The 21,335-nt window shown below is 43.7% G+C and overlaps 1 protein-coding gene across 1 annotated transcript in view; it reads left to right on the forward strand.

Moving 5' to 3' along the window:
* The first annotated feature begins 397 nt into the window (after positions 1-397).
* CELF2 (CUGBP, Elav-like family member 2) overlaps positions 398-21,335 on the forward strand; it is a 156,986-nt gene continuing 136,048 nt past the window's right edge. The window contains exon 1 of the mRNA XM_012642188.1: positions 398-655. Within this exon, the coding sequence (XP_012497642.1) occupies positions 478-655 (178 nt within the window). The 5' untranslated portion in view covers positions 398-477. The remainder of the gene's footprint in view (positions 656-21,335) is intronic.

Here is a 21,335-nt window from a genome sequence, read left to right on the forward strand (position 1 = left end):
AAAAACCTCCCAGAAGGGGCGGGGGCCGGGGGAGAGGGAGAGGAATCCGGCAGAAACCCAGCTCTGCCTCTCTTCCCGGGCGCGAGCCAGCGCCAGCGCCAGCGCGGGGCTGATAGCGGGGGGCGGCGATGGCAGCCTTGCGGAGCTACGCCCGCACTTAACTTGCAGCCGCGGGAGATGCGCACGCCCCGGGTGACAGCCGGCGGGGCGCTGCCCCGGGCTCGGGCGGCGACGCTGGACGGCAGCGCGCAGTGAGACCTCGCCGCCGCCTCGGGGAGCAGCCCGATGGTGCCTCCGCTTTGTTTTAGTTCATCACATTCTCCGTCTCATTAGGCACTTTCCCCGTGCTCCTCTTCCTCCTGCTTCCGCCTGCCCACCCGCCCCCGCCCCCACTATTTTTTTCTTCCTGTCCCTCGCCTCGAAGCCCTAACTCTGGCTCCCGGTTCCGTTTTTGACAGTAACGGCACAGCCAACAAGATGAACGGGGCTTTGGATCACTCAGACCAACCAGACCCAGATGCCATTAAGATGTTCGTCGGACAGATACCCCGGTCGTGGTCGGAAAAGGAGCTGAAAGAACTTTTTGAGCCTTACGGAGCCGTCTACCAGATCAACGTCCTCCGGGACCGGAGTCAGAACCCTCCCCAGAGCAAAGGTACGGGGTGCGGGGGTCGCCCGCGGGGCGGCGGCGGGGGCTGCCCGAGCGTGCGGGAGGGAGGGCAGCGGCCCGGGCGGTGCTGGGGGCTCCCCTCGGCTCCTCCCGCGCCCCCGCCCGCCCGCCGGCACAGGTTGGACTCGGGAGGGAGGAGGGACGAGGGCGGGCGCGGCCGAGCCTCTGTCCAGGCGCGTGATCGCTCCCGCGAGGTCACTTTCTAGGCAGCGCAGGCTCGCCCGGGGCGGGTGGCTGCTTCGAGGAAGCGTGTTTCTCAGCCCTGCATCTTGGCATCTGACTCTTCCTACCCTGCCCGCCCGGGATCGCCCATGCCATTACGATTGCATTTCGCTTTTCCGTAGCCTGCGGGGACCTTGCGGTGCCCGATACACAGCTGGTGTGGTGCTGCTGGTGCAAGGAAGGAAGGGCTTGCCTCGAGGAGGGACGCCCGTTCTTGGGGGCGAGGTGGGGACCGTGAAGTGAAGTGTGCTTTTCGGAGCTGGGAGTGGCGCCCTAGTGGCCTGAGATAGTTAGCACACCTTCAAAAAGGCTCGAGGTTCACGCCCTTGTGGGGGTGAGACCCAAGTGCACGATCTGGTGCTGGTTTCTGCCTCCATTTTAGGACGACGGTGATGGGGAGGTGGGCGCAAGGTATTAAAAGAGAGGCCAGAAACCTTTGTACCGGGGGCGCTTCTGTCTGGGAGTCCTACTTTGTAAGCTCTGTGCAGACTGAATTTAAAATATCCCCTCTGCTGTTACCACTTGGCCTCTGTCACGGTTTTAACCTTCTCGCTTTAGTAATGTTGCTCCTTCTCTGCTCTTGATCCCTCAGTCTCTGTGCTCAGGGCTCTTTCTGTGAGTCTCGTGGTTTCTATTTCTCCGTGCCTTGGTATTTCTGTCTGGTGTGGTATTTCATTTCTACGTTGCTTCTCATAAGAGCTCCTGAAAGCGTTGTTTGCCTTGTTTATAAGCTTTAGTTGGGCGCATGAACACTGACACTCTTCTCTGAACCTTTTTCTGACTGGCAAGGTGAAATTATAGGACTAAGATGTCTTTAAGACTCTGATATCCTGTGACTCGGAGAAATGTTGGACTATCTCTTTTTCCTTATGGTTGCTAAGGGGTGATAGTTCTTTTGGGAGCCTTGTGGGGAATTTGAAAGCCCGTGGCCAATGCTTATTTTATAAAGGTTGAGCAGGTTTAGCTTCAGATTGTGTTCATCAAACTCTGGTTTCCAAACATACCCTATAACACCAAGGGTGTTTAAAAAATGAACGTAGAATTTTGTTACCACAAACTTGATTGTCCCATAATTTGAGAAGTAGTAATAGAAAATTTGGTATCTGAAAATCAGTAGAATTGAAAACTTCACAAAGTAGAAACAGTATTGAGAACCTTCGCTGAATGTGTTCTGCAACTGTTTACCTACATGTTTCCCAAATGGAGGAGACCAGAGTTGGTTTTAATAATTAATTTTCACAGTGTCCTATTGAGGAAAGGTGGTATAATGTCCAGAACTAGAGCTGCGAAATCACCAAATAAGGCCTCTCCCACCATCTAGAGTGGCACCTGCAGAAAACTAGGCCAGGAGCAGTAAACTACGCTTTAGAGCAATAGCCACAGTTTGTCCTGTGTCAGCATTTTTCAAAATGACCTCTGCCAAAATGATTACTGCTCATCTATTGTTAAGATGCCTGGTTACTTGTGCTTTAGCTTAGGATACACGTCTTACCTTGGCCAAAAAGACCTTTTTCCTAGTCAAGAAAGTACTTGTGCATGGCCTACTTATTCTGCCATTTTCTCTTTTGCCCAGATACTCCTCTGAGCAACATCCTGACCAGACTATATTTGAGACTATTCATTTTAACTTCCATCCACCAGGTCTTACAACGAATTTGATGGAAATAGTTTGCAGAAGTGTAGGGTCTTGAAGGAGAAGGGAAGCCCAAGGAGGGAACTGACTTTTTGAGCATGTGCTATGTATGTACCAGGCCACGTTAGGAGCTTTACAATACATTCTCATTTCTTCCTTACCAAAATCTGGGAGGTAGGTGGGGTTGGTCACATTGTACAGATGAGGAAACTGAGGCTCAGAGAAAGTTAAGAAATGTTGCCCTGTGTACCCAACTAGTAAGTGACAGAGCAGAGATTTGCACACTTCCATCTGTTTTCGTGGGTGGGGCCATTTTGCCTCTCCATGAGATGAAACCGCAGACCTGCCCTGGTCTGCTGTATTTCAGGGCTTGGGTCAGAGGCCATCTCCTTGACCTAAGTGCTCCCCAAGTGAAAGGAAGGACTTTCGCCCTTTAAGCGTGGGTTGATTTCATGTCTTTGTGTTTAGTTTTTATACTCACGGGTTTAGATTGTACATCACTCCAACTCATGGTGTCATGGGATAGGAGTTAGAGATGAAATCATTCAAATCTTACCTTTGGAAATACAGGTCAATTCCCATTACTGAGAACTCCAAGTCTCACATCAAATATTGCTTGAAGTACATGGGCTGTCAGCCAAAGCTTGAAAGGGTTTTTGTTATACAGACATCTCTGTTGTAAAGGTATTTGTTGTGATGGGATTTGAGCTGTATAATGACATTCCTCTCGGAGGATTACAGCCCTTAGCCGCTTACCTAGAGAGACAACAGCCCCCACTTTCTTGACATTGGTACCTGTGTGCACCATATATTGTATGCCTGTTCACATGTAAAATAGGAACCCAAATTTACATTGATTCGGACTGTGTCAGCAGGGTACAATTATCATGTTTTCACAGGGCTGATGTCAGAGCCTCAGAAACTAGAATTATTGGAGGCTCTGTCTAAATGTGGTTTAAATTATCTAAATAGGGCTTTTGGAGTGGCCTTGATTCAGAGCCTTCTCAGCATTGATGGTTCCAAGGAAAGAGACAAAGTCAGGCTATTATCTAATCCAGGTGAATTAGATTTTTCTCTCGTTTTGCATTTTTTGTTCTGTTTAGTCTTGAGGCACATAAACTTTGTTCTGTTTTTGAAATCCTCCCTTAAGAGTTAGAGCCTAAGCCATCTGTTTCTTCTCCTTGTAGGTGTATGTAGTGTATGTAGACCAGGCAGGCTTAGGACCTCTGGAGAATCGGGCTCAGTAAACTGTCGCGCCTGCTAGGACTTAGGGAGGAGCACGTTTTGTTCAGTGGTCGTCTCTTGAGTCTATGGATGGTGAGAAATACCACATGGTAGTTACCAACGTGGCTTTTAAAGTCAGACAAGCCTAAATTCGGATTCTGGCTCTACCACTTCCTACATATTGGCCTTGGCACATTACTTAATCACATCTGAAAGTGGAGATGGTCTTCGTACTGTGGCTAAGGTAATGAGGTTATGTGCTTTCCACAGAGCTGGAATATGGTAGGAGCTTATTGTGGTGGCGATGATTATTAAGTACAGTTATCATCACCATCATCATCACTGTCTCCAAGAACTTAAAATCTAATAGGCACAGTAAGGCAAGCTCACAAGTAACTATAATGTAAAAGAACATTTGATCAGAGTGAAAAAGAAGAGACGTGGAAGTTCAGAAAAGGAACAAATAACTTGCAGCTTACAGGAGATAGGAAAAGATGGTATCTTTATCCATTTCTGAAAACAGTAGGATTTCAGTAAGTAAAGATGATATTGAACATTACAACCGGATGGACCAGCTCCATGTAGGCATTTGGGCAAGAAAATGCAGGATGTGTTCTGGAAACTGTGCCTTTTCCCAGAGTTCAGAGGAAATGTGAAACACGTGACGTAAAATGGAAGAAGGGGAGATCGCAAAGCCTGGAGTCATAGGCTGGAGCCGGCTCCGAGAGGGCCTTCACGCTCAGGCTAGAGTGTTTAAAATTCCTTTGTTAGACAGGCCACCCTGTAGGAAGGGTGTTAGCAGGAGGAGGCCTGGAGGCTGGTGCAGTGTGCTGATTTGGGTTGAGATGAGGACATTGTCACAGCAATGGCAAGGAAGGAACCGAGTGACAGACGTGACCACAGGGGAAGGGAAGGGCTTGACAACTAAACTGGGACAGCGATGACCAGGAGGTCTTGGCTTAACTGGGGAAATGGGAGAGCGTTCGGCAGCGGTAGGAATGGAGGAGAGAAGTGTGAAGTTCAGTTTTGATGGACTTGAGTCTGAGGTGCCACAACAGAGCCAAGAAGAAAAGCCATCGGTTTGGTGGTTGGGAGGACTTGAGCATTTCAGAAGAAGGAAAGAAGGGTGGAGGTCGGGGTGGGGAGAGGAAATGCACAGGTGTTTGGGTGGGGCCTACCTATAGTTTGTTTACTGCTGGTTTTACAAATGTATACAAAAGAGAAGTTGTATAGCAAAAGGCAGTCGTGAACATGTGAGGTAAGCACGAGTCGGGGTCCTTCCAGAGACAGGGCAAGCTGCAGAGCAGATGCAGGAGGTGGCAGGAGACCTCATTCGAGACAGGGCGGCTCAGAGAAGGCACAGCACCACAATTTCAGCAGAGGGAAGCGGGAGACGCTCAGTACAGACGCCCTCGGTCTCCTCCGTAAATGGTCAGTTTCTGAGAAACCAGGTGGAATTGAAGACTTAAAAAGAATGGACAAGGTTTAAAATGACTGCTTTGGAAAATTGGATGGGGTGAAGAATAGAACTGTGGCAGAGCAGGAGAGGCCAGTCACACTCAGATCGTGTTGACGAGTGGGCCCTGACGGGTGTGGCCCTGGAGCCGTCCGTCCGTGAGCGAGCAGAGGGAGCCTGGGGTTGGAGGTGACCAAGGCACGTGTGCCAGAAGGGCGGGAAGGGCGGCAAATGTGTGCCAGTGTTCTCTCCGGGGTCTTGAAGTAGGGGAGCTGGCCAAGCTGAAGCGGGGGCAGCTCGTGGTGTGGGAGGCGGAGGAGGGAAGGGGTTGGAGATGAAGGTATCATGACGAAGCGGCAGCTGTGGGGATTGTGCTCGAGTGAGACCAAACCCGCAACCTAGAAACAGTAGGTAGGTGCCTTGGGTCATCACTCACTTAACATTTTAGTAAATCCAAAGTAAAATCCAAGATCATGGCACCCTGACAAAGCAGCATATTCTGCAATAAGTGCTATTTATATTTTTCTAAACTTTAATGGTTAGGTATTGCTATTCTGATTTCACAGGATTGAAAACCAAGTGACTAGATTAAATTCATTTAGCGTTTGAGATTGGAAGATGGGAACAGATCCGCAGTCCTAAGCTACTGCCTTGTTGATCACTTTTTACTGTCTGTCTTTTGGCAAGTTCTCAGTCAAAAGAGAACTGGAAACGGGAAGTGGCTTGTGCTGCCTATCACTGCGCACTGAGGGACAGCACTTCCTTTTCTCTAGAAATGTGTTGGGAGGTCACAGCGTAACTGCCGTGCAGCTGCGGCCCTACGGTGCCTGGAGCCCGGAGCTTTCTGGGAGGAGCAAAAATGACATCCACGGCTCCTTTGGGGAAGGGTCATTACCTTGAAGTTTCGAAAGAGCAGCTTTCGTGGTGGTTGTGATGCTGCTGCTGATTCGCCTATTGGTCAGGCTGCAGTCAGGGTGACACTGGGGCCTGGCCCCACTGATCTCACGATAAGACAGCGAGTCATTTCTTTCCATGTTCGAGAAATCATTAATACAATCTATCTTTGTCCTCATCTCTCCCCACTTCAGTGCAGTGGAGAAGTTTCTTGAGAATGAGACGAGGTGGCCGGGGAGTGTGCGGGGAGAGGGGAAAAGGGGAAAGAGGAGGGTAGAGACCCCAAAGCCTCACTTTCCTTATTTCAGGATCGGGCAGAGAGACACCCTGAATCCAGAAGATACTCCTATAAGATGGTAGATCGAGGGTAGGCCCTGGAGTCAGGGGACTTGGCGCTAGTACCGTGACAAGCTAGTGTAGAGAGTGAGCCTCGGTTTCTTTATCCATGCAGTGGAAATACTACCTACGTCAAGGAGTCGTACGTACTCGCTGAGTTAACAAGTGCGAGTGCCGCGAGTACAGTCTAAAGAGAGTTAATAATCACATCAACTTTATTGTTTTCCTCTTTCAAAACTTAAAAGTTTGTAAGGAGTGGAGTAGGTTCATTGCAAGCTTTCGTGCCTTTCCTTGCCTCCTAAAAACCTGTCAGAAGCTTTGCTTGAGTAATAGAAGTGGACTTAGAGCTGGTTTGTTTAAGCAATGTCATCTTGCAATTAGTAATTGAGAAAGAATCCAAAACGCAGGAAGATGAACCCATGCTACATTTTAACGCACACACATGGGAGGTAGGATTTCTGTCCTACATTTTTTTGAAGCCCAGGGTTGCCGGCCTAGATTTTCTGGGACAGCCCCAGTTTGGGTAGCGCCACCTCAGTGGCCCACAGGAAGGATGTCTCATCCTGAATTAATGTTACGTTAACAGAAACCTCTGTTACTTTTTGTGACATTCTTCCATTGTTGGCTGGCCAAGGACCTGCAGGCCAGGCAGAAAAAGCAGTCTGAATTTTCATAGTCATGCGGGCGGGAGTCCTTACCACACCCTTGTGAAGGTGCATTCGCTAGTTGTGTCATAGGGTTCTATTAAAAGATTTAACAGTTCATTTTTTTGAAATTGTTTTTAAATATTTTAACTTACATGGACTCCACCCTTTGAGTGGATTGAGATAAAGGAAGGAGAAATGTTAAATAAGCCTCCTTTGAGTTACAGGAAAAAGGAATCCCTTTAAATACCCCATGCTCTGGTGATAAGTGACCAGACTGTCCCTGTCCAGCACAGCGCTGGATTTCTGTTACTTATATCAAAGGACAGCGTCTACCCTGGAAGATAATACCCATCATGGGTACATTTTGATCCTTACATCTCTGGAGGGAAGAGGAGGAGGAAAGGGAAGGAAGGAGACACAGAAGACAGAGCGAGCCCATATCAAAGAAGAGAAGAAATTACTCAAGGCCGCTTTGAACCATTTTGTTTTCTTCCCCTCTGTCTGAGACATTAAAACTTCAGCTAGGCCCCAGCCATCTTATCCCCGGTAGCTTTAACATTTCTGGAATTAAAGTAGCAAAAGAATAAAGAAAACAGGCTATGGACGAAAGGAGAACAGACTTCTTTGTTAGAAATGTGACATGAAAAGAAGACCCGGGACTTCATGGCTCTGTCTGTTTGAATTGCTCCAACACATACAGCAGGTTGATTGAGAAAGGCACGTCTAGGTGATCTCACAATCGGCGTTTGCCATTAAGAGCATTTATAGTTTGCCTGCCTGGAGGCCTCATTTGCCTTTTTATTCACACCCAAGGAGAATGAGATTTCTCCACATTAGAGCTGCCTTACTTACCATCAGTTACATAGTTGTGCCACTCTGGCTTCTATACTGTGGGGCGTTGTGAAACCAGCCCTTTGGAAATGAGAAGTCCAGTTTCCTAGCAGAAAGAGAGAGGTGCTCCCCATGGGGTAATGCTATTAGTTACTCTGAAACACGCATGCATTGCCCAAGAGCTGCTGTACCATGACCTATCCTCCTCTACTTACTTTCTCTCCAAAGACCCCCAGATCATCGCGCATTCAGGTGGAAAGGTTTACTTTCTTCCTCCTCCAGTCTTTGCTTCTAATGAAAGTATAAAATTAACCATAGTTATATTTTAGAAGTGTTTGGAATGCTACCATTAAAGAAATAACATCACATACCTTTCATTATCTTTTTATTATTATCTTTAATAATTTCAGCCACGGTAAAATGTAAAATACTGTTAGTACAATCAGTACTGCTTTACATATCTTATGTTAGTAGATTCTTAAAAGATTAAACTTTTTCATCCTTGGACATAAGGACCTGGATGCTAAACTTATCATGATTTTGCTGATCCTGAGACCATTCTTTCTCATCCTTTATGTTCTAATACTAGCTGGGCCAAAGCTTTCGCAGGAGCAGCTCTCCCTCTAGTTAGACGTGGGCATGCCGGGAGGCACCACTGTGCATAAATACAGAGTAATCGTTATGATCTTCAAAACTACTGGAACCTAAGAAGGGCTGAAAAGATAATTGGCCAAATGGGGATAAGTGGAAACTAAGCTAAAATAACATGATTTAGCAACAGATTGATAGAAGTTTTTATGTTCTGGTAAGAGAAATGGTAATGATTGTATATTGGTTTTCAAGACGATTGGTCAAGAGAATTGAAAATGTTCTGACCCACACTGTGAAATTCGGTGGGATATCAGTTAGTTGTTAGGTATTAACACTGGAGAGACTTGCAGTGAACTAGACCAATTAGAAATATTCTTAAAGAATCAGGGTCTTCCATTGCATGAAGATGTTTTCACATTTGCCTTGGTGAGTCTGTGTTATGGAGAAAGCAACAAAGGAAGAAAGGTATATGTGAGTTGATGGATTATGATGTACGTGGACTTCTCAAGGCCTGAGGCACACAGGCGGCAAGCAAAGAAGCAAGTTTTGCTGTAAATGGAAAAGGGAGCAAGTTAGCTGGACAGGGGAATGTCATGATGTGAAACTAACGGGTCGGAGCGTGGGGATGGCAGTCGAAACGCTGCAGGAATTGGTATTTGGGATCAATACTTTTTCACTCTCTATGTAAATGGCAGAGGTGTCCCTAATCCAGTATCCACATTCTGGTGTTAATTCAAATTGGAGAAACCCGTAAAATATACTTTGGATAATGACTGGTTTGAAGAATAAAGGAATATAATTTCTCCATTTCCATTAAAACATCATACATTGGAATTAGAGAAAAGAATTAAAGGATTAAAAGAGGATAGTCCCTCACACATTCTTTAACTGACCCAGAATCTGATCTTTATAAAATTATTTTAGGATATGTTAGGCCTTAAGTTTATGGAGGGCAAATTCTGCAGTCCAACCTGCATGTGAGTCAAGACCTATTTCTTTATCGTAGTCTTTCAGGGTCATCTGCACCAGCTGAGCCCGTGAACTGCCACTGTTTTGTTGCCTTCTCTTTAGTTGTAGGTGAAAAAATAAAATGCATCTCAAGCTACTACAGTTTAGTGGAAACCACATCCTAGACATGTAAAGAGATAGGAAAACATCAGGGAGGGTGAGGAGCACAAGAAACAAGGCCTTTCACAAAGGAATTGTCAAAACTGCCTCCCAGATGCTAAACATTCCAAATGATGATACCAGACACGAAGTGTTAAGGAACAGGTAATTCACCACTTTTCACAAAGAGCTTTTCAGCTCCTATCTAGGCCACTGTGCTCGATATTAGGAAACGTTATTGAAGTCTATCAAGGAGATGGAGGAGTTCCAAAGGAGCACAGCATGAATTACAGAGGTCTAGGAAGGTGAACCCATATGGAAAGGTCTAGGAGGTTAACTTAAAAGGCCTGAGAGCATTGAGTCACGAGAATGAAAAGGGAGAAAGGCTGTAGCAAGACATTAAAAGGAGGGATTGTGTTCTCAAAAAAAAAAAAAAGATGATTGAAGTTTTGAAGATGCTGAACTGCAGAGTGAAGCTAAATATAGATAAGCCCTTTCAATTAATGCTAAACCCTGGGATTCGGCTGCTTATGTTTAAAATGTTGGAACAGCAGGCAAAGTGTGGAGTTTGAGCCAAACTTTTACACAGAAGGGGTGGTGAACTTAGAGCACATGATGAAAGTTAAGGAGATGGTGGAGGCAGCTCACCTAGCAGGCCCCACCAGCAGGCCTCTGGCTTAATGCGTAGCTCTTTTCCGAAAGTGATTGGGAGCTTGGGGTAGCCTTGGAAGCCCCGGGTCCTACTTAATGTTAAATTTAGTATGAATAGAAAAAGATGAAAGATGTGGCCCAGAGAGCTAACAGAGTGTTTACCAAAGTACGAGTCATGCGGCAGTGGGCATTTATCAGCGCCTACTGTATGCCAGACATCATACTTACTGCTGAGAATATAAAGACGAACAGGCCATGTTCTTTGCCCCAAAAGGGGAGAAAGACTCGTAGGTGCTAAAGACAGGCCTGCCATGGTTCTTTTGGAATGTGGAGACAGCTTTGGGTCAGCACTGTGCATCATGTGTGTGTTTTCCCTTTTGGAGAATGTACTCCAGAGCATGAGTGTGTGCTGTTCATATGACGAAGACGGAATTAGAGACAGTGTTAGGGGAACCAAGGTCACGTGACAGTAGGAGCCTGATGTTTTGACTTCTAGCAGAGTGCCCGTATCTCCTGTTTCTCCTTCATTTTTAGTTTTCTTTCTTCCTTCCCTTCCCTGTAGGAAGTTCAGGATGAAATGAGGCTAATGTGTCACTAATAGATCCAAGGATGAGAGTTTATAGCCCTCCTGTTGGTGTAACTAAGGCATCCTTGACGCATCAGGCTCTAGTTCTTGATACCCTTTCAGCGTAAAGCTGTTTGGCGTCAGGTCCTCAGGAGGACATAGGATGATCTACGTCTACTTGATACCAGAGAGTAACTAATAGCCTTAACCCTCATAGGAGGCATGCGTGTGTGTGTGTGTGTGTGTGTGTGTGTGTGTGTGTGTGTGTGTGTGTGTAGAACTTACATGTCTGTGTTTTAAACTCTCTGATAATCTGAAGTTAGTTTATTTCTTTGAGTACTGTTTTTTCAAATGGGTGTGATATGGTCCACTTGGTAGACTTCTGAGGAATAAGTTATTTATAAAATGTTGAATGTAAATTGCCTAATGCAGTGCCCGGCATATGGTGGGAACGGAATAAAGGATGGTGAGTAGTATGTAGTAGATGTAGTAGAAGAAAATACAGATGCAGAAGTTTTCAGGTTTTGATTTGTCTCTGGCGCGCAGACCTTTCTTTGTGTGTTGTTCAAAGTCGATGGTGCAACTGAACTACCATCAACAAGGTGGTACTTTTGAGTTATTTTTCGGCGTTCATCCCAGTTCCTTCATTCCCTTTATACACAACCTCTTTTATTGCTGGCTACACTGTTTTCAAGATGGTAAGTTGGCATCAGAGCAGAATTCCGTGACCACCAGTGGAGGAAGCTTCCTGACTTTCATGGCAGGATCTCTAAGTGTCCTCAGCCAACCATCCTCACGGAGGTCACTGCACCAAGAGGCCAGTTCTTTCCCACCTCTGGGCCCTACCCAAATCACCACTGGTTTCCGAAGCCTATTTAGGGTAACTCGTTTTGGACAAAATATTGTTAAGATGATTATTAGAAGAATCACAACTTTGAAAAGGCAATGTGCATGTTAATATTAGCTTTCACATACCCTCTCTATAAAACATCCATCTCTAAAAATTTATATTACTAAGGCATCCCTTACATGAGAACTTATGTTCTGTTTAGTAGAGAAGTATTATAATAATTGATACCAATTCTGAATAGGTTTTCTTACCATATTATATAGATAATGCTGCATAATGGAATAAAGAGAAGTCCTTATTTTTTACTTTCTCTGTTGCTTCTTAAATATTCTCCTTCAAGTCAGGTTAGCTTAAGTGGGGGTGTTTGTTTCTCGTTGATTCGTGTTTGTGTGAATTTTTTAAAAGGAATATTAGGTTATTAAAAAGAGGACGTGAACCAAAATGTTTGCATGAATTAAGAAAAATCAATGAAAAGACACGGCTTAATTTGTGCATTCCCCTGCTGGGCTAGAAACCTACTTTCCTTTGCAGTTCCATTAGGCAGGGAGAAAACAGACCAGCTTGCATCTGTACTAGATGGAATCGAGCATCTCAGTGGTAACACAGGAAATAGGGCCTTCGTTTTTTGAACCTTCTGTAAGATATTCATGAGTTGCCCAGATAGATAGTGGTATTTTGTCATAAAAGACCATTGTGCCCTTTGTCTTTAGGATTCCACAATAACTCATTCATTCGGGCTGAGGATGCCACTTAGCTAGGAGAGGCTGGCGAGGGCCTTTCCTCTGCCTGCAGTCCTCTCCCCAGTACTGTGACGATCGCTGCGGAGGGTATCGCAGGCAGTTGCGGTCTCTGTTCCACCCTGAGTGAAGCCAGTGTGTCCTGGTGGTGGTCTTAGAAGACATCCACCATGTGGCTCAGTAAGGCACGTCCTAGATAAGAAAAACACGGCTTCTTAGTGGGATAAATGAGACCTCATCTGAAAAGCACTTTGAGCTGTTTAAGGGGTGAGACATATCCATACCCCTAAAATACTGCTCTCAGGGCTCCTGCCAAGCTACCTGCCACGTTTCCCCGACTTGCTCCGGTGCAGTCGAGTAAGCACCCTGGTTAGGCAACAAGAGGAAATGCACTTCCCGTGCCCAGTCCACACTCCCCTTTGCCAACCGGGCTGCTGAGTGTGATGCTCTCTTTGTGAAGTGGACATCTGTCTAATGGGAACTGGATTGTGACCACCAGTTCATTTTACACAGGCCACCATACAGCTGCCAGATGGTGCCCGGTCTTAGCTATTTTGCAAGTCCAGCATGGGTTGCATTCAGCTCTAGAGGTGGAAAACATGGGATCCTTCCACCAAGCCCACCTCCCTGCAAAGGAAATGCTTCCAAGAGCCAAGGCTTTGCTCTAATCTCTGTGAAGAAAGAAAAAGTCTTAAGAAAAGGTAATGAATAAATTAAAGACACACTTTTTAAATCGTATCTTTTAGGCTTTCCTCTCCACCTAATTGCACTCTAATCTGTGCTTAGGAGTACGGTTTTTAAGTGGGACATGTCAGGCTTTCATGCCACAGATTAAACCCCAAGGCAAATAAATTCGTGACAGCTTAAGAGGCAAAAAGAAGAGTCTTCGTCAAATGGCAGCGTTTGATTGTTTAACCTAGACTAATCAGTCGTTAGAGAGCCTGCCACGTGTCTTGGAGAGGACTAGAATGCTCAGGAGATAAGGGAGGGCCTGTGGCCTTGTGGCTTTCTGTTCCCCGGCGTTAGCTGAAGAGCTGCGTGAGTCTACGTGAAACTATTGGTCGGGCTGCCCTAGCAACACAGAATGCTGTGTTGACACATATTCCATCACATGCTTGCAATGAAAATGCGGTATTTTTAGAACACTTCAAAGTCAGGAAACCGTTGAAGCATATCGCGTCCTCCCCTGCCCCTCCAGCCACTTCCTCCACACCCTCGGGAAAATCACCCCCATTTTATAGAGAAGGAACCCAAGACAAAGATTAAATGATACTTGGAGCAAAGCTGATAATCCCAGGGAAAATTGCTGATCTAGCCCTAAAATCTAACACATCCTTCGGAGTAATTTTTAATGCTTCCACCACTTCTACCTAAGCCATGTGTGTTCCATATGACCTTAAATCTAAGCCTTCGTATTATATATGGAGTTCAAAAGACAAGTTAGTCTCCCATTTTCTTTCCTGGCATTCATTCAAATAAAAATAGGCACATAAGACTGTACTGCAAAAAAAAAAAAAAAAAAATTCAAAGCTTCAGACACACTTTGAAAATCTTTCAGAATTTATGACACTTATTAAGTATCTTGCATGCAGCTAGCTTATATTGCTTGTTAGAAGACTGTCTTTTCTGTCTCTGAAATTTCTGTGCCTAGCTCAGTGGCTGGCATGGAATAGCCATTCAAAATTAGCTGAAAATTGAATGAACGAAGTAAATCCTTCCTCTCTCTGATCCAATATCAACTTACCCATTTTTACAGAGTTACTACTCTATGAAGCAAAGATGCTTTTACTCATTCTTACAACATGTTTCGAGAGCCTTACCTGCTAGGTAGTGTGCACCGCCTTGGGGATAGAAAGACAAAAGGTGTGAGGCTGGGCGTGGTGGCTCAGGTCTGTAATCCCAGCACTTTGGGAGGCCAAGGTGTGAGATCGCTTGAGGCCGGGAGTTCGAGACCAGCCTGGGAAACATAGCAAAACCTTGTCTCTACCGAAAAAATTAGCTGGGTGTGGTGGTGCACACCTGTAGTCCTAGCTGCTTGGGAGGCTGACGCAGGATGATTATTTGAGCCCAGGTGTTTGAGATTATGGTGAGCTATGACGATGCCACTGCACTCCAGCCTGGGTGACAGAGTGAGACCCTGTCTCTTAAAAAAAAATAAAAATGAAAAGGACAAAAGGGTGTGGCCCAGGTTCACAGGGACCTGGAGCATGTTGGGGGTAAAGCGGGGTGGGGCACATGAGGGTGTGTGTGTGTCAGTGTTGTGGGGAAGAGAGTCTGTGACATCCTTCTTTTTATGTTTTTTTTCCTGAAAGCTCTCTGACCCAATAAAGGTTAAGAACAACTGCAGAGTACAAATAGGAGGAAGGAACATCAGAGTTGTCCAACTTGTGTAGGGTCTTGACAGGTGCATACTACAATTCAAACCTTCGAATAGTAAAGCTTATTAGGTGTTGGGTAAAGGTTACACCCACCCTTAGCTCTCAAAAGAGTGTCAGAATCAAAAAGCGTTCTCTCTGCCCTCTAGCCCCAAGTCATCTCTGTCAGCAACTCCAAAATATGCAGGGCTGGGAGGTTTGTTACATAAGGCTGTGTTTTTTGGCTTGTTTATAGTCCTCAGTCACTTGTGGCCAAAAGGAAAAAAAATAGATCAAGGAAGTGAAAGAGTTTTATAAATTGTAAAACTCCATACAGAGGTGAGGCATGATGTTTGGTCGTTTGATTTTCCTGGTTTTGGTTAATCTCCATGCCATGGTTACCTTTTGTTTACCTTTTAGCTACCAAATAAAACACCAGGTTCCCAGAAAGCACTGGTGGCAGTGCGTGGTGTTGTGGTTGAGAACACGGCCTGGAGATAAAGTGCCTCTTCTCATCCCGCCCAGACCACCACCTCTTTGTGACCTAAAGCCATTTACTTGACTTCTCCAAGCCTCAGTTTCCCCATCTGCAAAACGAACAGAGTTGTTAGGCACATTAAGAGAGGTGTTACAGGTAGAGCGCTGAGAACAGTGTCCCGCACTCGGTAAGCTGCCGTTACTACGCCCGGTCTACTCCTGATGAGGAAACTAAAGTGTGTAGAAGTTAAGTGAGCCATTACCGCCTGACATTATCTCCCGTGACACCTCTGGTATAGTCTGCATTGAAAAATATAATAATTGTCCTTCTAGTAAAAGCAATCAGCCACCTGAGAAATCAGTTCTCGGTAGTATTGACAATAATAATAACAACTGATAGCTAGATGCAGTACTTGCTGTGTGCCGGGCCCTATACTAAGGGTTTAATATACCTTGTCTTGTTATAATGAATATCCTCACAGCAATCCTGTGAAATAAATACTATTTATTGTGCCCATTTTACAAAGGAGAAAGCTGAAATTTACAAAACTAACACATCTAAGCAAGTGGAAGACGTGGAATTGAGACCTAAGTAGTTCGCCCATAGAGTCCCAGCTCCTAAGTCGTACGTTGTTCTGGTTCCGGAGTTCCTGTAGCATGGACCCGGGCTTGTCTCTATGCCTGACGTCCGTGATTGTCGCACCGAAGTTACCTGTTTCATTTCAGAATGCATACGCCTCTCAAGTATGAGTTGTCTTTGATGCCTCTGTTTCTACCACTTAGCATAGTGTGTGGAAACCAGTAGGTGCTTAATGTTTGCTGAACTGTACTGAATTATTCCATGAACACTCCTTGCATTTCTTGCTCACATTTCTGAGTCCTGCCATTTCTGCCACCTGGGGGTATTGCTGCTGCTTCCCAGTTCGGACTGGTTCCGTCCTGGCCTTTCAAGGCCGGTGCAAAAGCCATTTCATCCGTAACGGCTCTTCCTCCTGGACACCGCAGCAGAGAGTAACGTCCTACTGCGCTCAAGTCCCTGTGACCTTTTGTAGCCCTTTCACTGTGCACAGTGCTTTCTGTGTCGTGCCGCAGTCATGTATGCACTCGTCTTATTGAACTTTAAGCGTCATGTAATCGGGCTATTTTAGTCCATTGGTATACATTATAGAACTTTAGAGAATTTAACACAGCACCTTAAAACAGTCATAAACGTATTCTGATGGAGAGACTGCAAGGCATTCGAGGGAAAAGGATATTTTTTTCCCACCAACCTACGTTCCACCTTTTTTTCCTCCTCTTTCTTTCCATGGCACGTTGAGATAGAGCACCCAATGGCATTCCTGGTTTTGAATCAGCTGGTGGGCACTCTATGGAGCATGAAAAATATTGTTTCAGCTGAAGCCACGGAAGTAAGAGAATCATTTTAGGGTGTCACCGTAGTGTGAAAAGCTTTGACATTTAAGATAAAATAAGGAAGGAGAAAAACAGTTGACTCTGTAGTTGGCGTCTCTTGCCAAGCAGAGGCTCTGAGCCCTCTCAGCAGTGCGCTCACCTGAAACCCCGCCAGACTTACAGATGTTTCCTCTGGCTCTGGTGTGAAGAACCACACTGCAGTTCTCGGGAACAGCTCTGTTCTGGCAGGGACCGATGCAACAGGGAGTGGGGCAGCGAGCAGAGAAATGACTTCAGGGGTCTTATCCCTTTCTAGTTGCTTAGATCCTGCGACGCACGTTGCCTTTTTCCTCTGAGTTTTCATACATCACTTTATTCCCTTAGCGCCAACACATACAACCTTTTTATGAGGCTGGGAAAAGTCCACTTAGCTGAGCACATATTTGGAACTCTCTAAGGCGATGACACATGCTTCGCCCCTGGTTGGGATCCTAGAGGTTCCCCCAAGGTCATGTGTGGGTGAATGGAGCTCTTCCAGGCTTGGGTCTTCGTTGGAGGACTCAGATTATAACACGGAGAAAAACTTATTTTAGGGACCAGGGAGGAAATAGATTCAAGGGGAATGAGGAAGAAGGACGAGGTGGAAATCAGCATGGCAATTCCAGGGGCTGATGTCTCTTACCTCTCACGTCTCTCCCCAGGTTCTAAACTGCCCCCTGGAAGTAGCTGTTCTGCCAGCGTGCAGCTTGTCTGCAGCTGAACTCGTTATCAGTTCTTCCTTTGGTTCTCCCTGTTGGTGTTACAATGGTGCCACCTTCCTTCCCGTCACCCAGTCTCACAGTCTTGCACTGTCCCTGCCTCCTGCCTTTCCTTGCCTTCATGTCCAAATCTTAGGAATTTGAGTCTTTTATATTCTTAGACCTGTTCCGTCCATTCCTCCTAGCACTATCATTTGTACCCATGTTCTTAGAATATTGCAGTAGCCCTTGATCCGGTCTTTTTCACGGCTTTATTGATGCATGATTGATACGCAGTAAACTTCACATGCTTAAAGTGTGAAATTTGATAGATTTTGACATACACACACACACACACACACACACACATACACATGAAACCATTTCCATTTCTGCAATCAAAATAACAGACTTACTTAGCACCCCCGAAAACTTCCTCAGGCGCCTCTGAAACCCCTTCCTCCCCACTCACCAATGACCAATCTGCTTTCTGTTCCCTGTGTGTTAGTTTCCTTTTCCTGGAATTTTCTATAACTGCAGTCAGGCAGCATGTACTTTTTATAGTCTGCCCTCTTTCATGACTCAGTATCAATAGTTCACTTGTGTCAACAGTTCATTCCGTTCTGCTGCTGAATAGCATTCTATAGCAGGGGCATACCACGGTTTATCCGTTCTTCTCTTGATGAATATTTGGGTTGTTACCGGTTCCTGACTATAAAAAAAAAAAAAAAAGCTGCTGTGAACATCCATGTACAAATATTTGTAGAGATGTGGTTTTGTTTTTTGTAGCTTAATATCTAGGAATGGAACGCCTGCATCATATAGTAGGTTTATGTTTAATTTTAAAGAAACTTCCAGACTGTTTTCTAAAGCGATTGTGCCATTTAACATTCCTACCAGCAGTGTATGAGAGTTTCACTTCCTCCACATCCTTGCCAACACTTGGTGTGATCAGGATTTCTAATTTTAACCATTCTCATATGCGAATAGTGGTGTGTGTCGTCGTGGTTTTAATTTTCATTTGCCTAGTGATGCTCAGCATCTTTTCATGTATTTATTTGATACCTGTGTATCTTCCTGGGGGGAACATCAGTTCAGATCTTTTGCTTGTTTTTAATTGGGTTGTTGCCTTACTGTTGAGTTTTGAGAGTTCTAGATATGCTCTGTATTCAGGTGCTTTATCAGATACACGTTTTGCATATGTTTGCTGCCAGTCTGTGTGTGGTCTTTTAGTTCTGTACATGTCTTTTAAAAAAGCAGTTTTCAATTTTGCTGAAGCCTCATTTATCAATTTGTTCTTTCACTGCTTTTGCTTTTGGTTTTATATCAAAGAAAACCTAACTGAAGGTCACACAGGTTTTCTCCTAAATTTTTTCTAGAATTTTTATAGTTTTAGGCTTTACACTTTGGTCTAGGATGTATTTTGAGTTAATTTTTGTATTCTGCATGAATACTTTATTGAAATTCACTTTTTTGCATGTGAATATCCAGTTGTTCCAGCGCCATGTGTTCTTTCCCCATTGAATCTGTTCTTCAGTGATCACCTTTGTACCTTTGTTAAAAATCAGTTGTCCATCTGTGTCAGTTTATTTCTAGACTGTGATCTGTTCCATTGATGTTATTTGTCTATCTTTGAATCAATACCACAAGTACTACATTGCATTGATCACTGCAGCTTTATAACCAATCTAGAAGTCAGATACTATTAGTCTTCTTTTTCCTAAGTTGTTTTGAGTGTCCGTATGAATTTTAGAATCATTTGGACAGATTTTTACAATAAAAACTTACTGTGATTCTGATTGGGAATGTGTCAAATCTATCTGGCAATTTAGAGAGAATTGACATGTTAGCAACGTTGAGTCTTCCAACCCAGGAAATGGTGTCTTTCTCCATTTACTTAGGTCTTCTTTACTTTCTCTCACCAGTGTTTTATAGTTTTCAGCATACAGGTCTTTGTACATCCCTTGTCAGATTTATCCCTCAGTATTTTATATTTCCAGTGTTCTTCTGAATAAAAATCTCTTATTTGCTCTTTCCAGTTTGTTACTAGCATGTAAAAATACAATTGATTCTTATATGTTAATTATGTATCCTGCAACTTTGCTAAACTCATTAGTTCTAGTAGCTTTTTGTAGGATTATATTACGTTTTCTACATGGATGGTTATGTCATTTGCAAATAAAGACAGTTTTACTTCCTTTCCACTTAGGTGTCTTTTTTTTTTTTATTGCCCGTTTGTACTGACTAAAACTTCCAGTGTGGAGTTGAGTATAGAAGTAGTGAGAGAAGACATCATTGTCATGTTCTTGATCCTAGGGAAAAATTGTTCTTTCGCTGTAAAGTATGATGTAAGCCATAAGTTTTTCATAGATACCCTCTATGAAGGGCATTCCCTTCTATTCCTGTTTTGCTGAGAATTATTATGAGGAATGGATGTTCAGTTTTTTTTATTCAGATGCTTTTTTGGCATCTATTCAGATGATCATACGGTTTTCTGTTTTAGTTTGTAAATAGCGTATATCACATTGATTTTTTTTTTTTTTAATGTTAAGCCAGCGTTGTGTTGCTAGGATAACCCCACTTGGTCATGATAGTTTTATTGGTTTCTATTTGCTCAAATTGTGTTTAGAATTTTTGCATCTGTGTTGAGGAAGAATATTGTTCTGTAGTTTGCTTATAATTTCTTTGGCTGGTTTTGGTATAATGTAATCCTGGCATCATAGAGTAGTAAGTTGTGAATTGTTCTGTCCTCTCCAATTTCCTGGAAAAGTGTGTATAAAGTTGCATTATTACTTCCTTCATTGTTTGGTAGAATTCATCACGTAAGTCATTTGGGCCTCAGGTTTTCTCTGTGAGAAGGTTTTTAACTAAAAATTCTGTTTCTCTCTTTTGAAGAATATGTCTACTTGACCTAAGTTACCAAATTTATTGGCATAAAACTATAATATTCTCTTATCCTTTTAGTATCTATACTATCTGTAGTGATGTCATCTCTTGTATTCCTGATACTGATAATTTGTGCTTTCTCTTTTTTTTCCCTTCGTCTGAATTGAAGTTCTCAATTTTGTCTACTCAACTAGCCTTTGGTTTTATTGATTTTTTTTAAATTGTTTTTTGTCTTCTACTTTATTGGTTTTCACTTTAATTTTTATGCCATTCTTTTGCTTACTTTGGGTTAATTTCCTCTCTCTAGTTTTTTAAGGTGAAAGCTGAGGTTATTGATTTGAAATCTTTCTTCTTTTCTGATGAAAGCATTTAATGGTATATACTTCCTCCTAAGTACTGCTTTCCCTACATCCCACAAATTCTGATATGTTGTGGTTTCATTTTCATTTGGTTCAAAATACTTCCTAATTTCTCTTTTGATTTCTTCTTTGACCCATGGATTACTCAAAGTATGCCATTTAGTTTCCAAATACAGGTTGAGAATCCCTAATCTGAAAATCTGAAATTTGAAATACTCCAAAATCTGAAACTTTCTGAGCAGCAGCATTATGCTCAAAGGAAATGCTCATTGGAGCATTTCAGATTTTAGATTTTCAGGTTAGGGATGCTCAACTGGTCAGTATAATGCAAATATTCCAAAATGCAAAAATATTCCAGAACACTTATGGTGCCAAGCCTTTTGGTTAAGGAATACTCAACCTGTATTTGAGAATTTTTCAGAAATTATTCTATTATTGATTTGTAATTTCATTGTTGTCAGGGAACATCCCTTGTTTGAGAACTCTTAAGTTTCTTGCGAATTACGTGATGCCTTATAACATGACCTGTCTTGGTAAACAGTCTGTGTATATTTGAAAAAAAAATATGTATACTGCTGTTCTTGAACTGAGTGTTCTATAGAAGTCCATTTAGTTGATACAGTTGTACAAATCTTCTGTATCTGTACTGATTTTCTGTATACTTCTATCAGTTATTAAGAAAAGCTATTGAAATCTCCAGTTATCATTGTGGATTG

This window comes from Propithecus coquereli, unplaced genomic scaffold (assembly GCF_000956105.1).
Source record: "Propithecus coquereli isolate 6110/MARCELLA unplaced genomic scaffold, Pcoq_1.0 Scaffold177, whole genome shotgun sequence".
Classification (NCBI taxonomy): domain Eukaryota; kingdom Metazoa; phylum Chordata; class Mammalia; order Primates; family Indriidae; genus Propithecus; species Propithecus coquereli.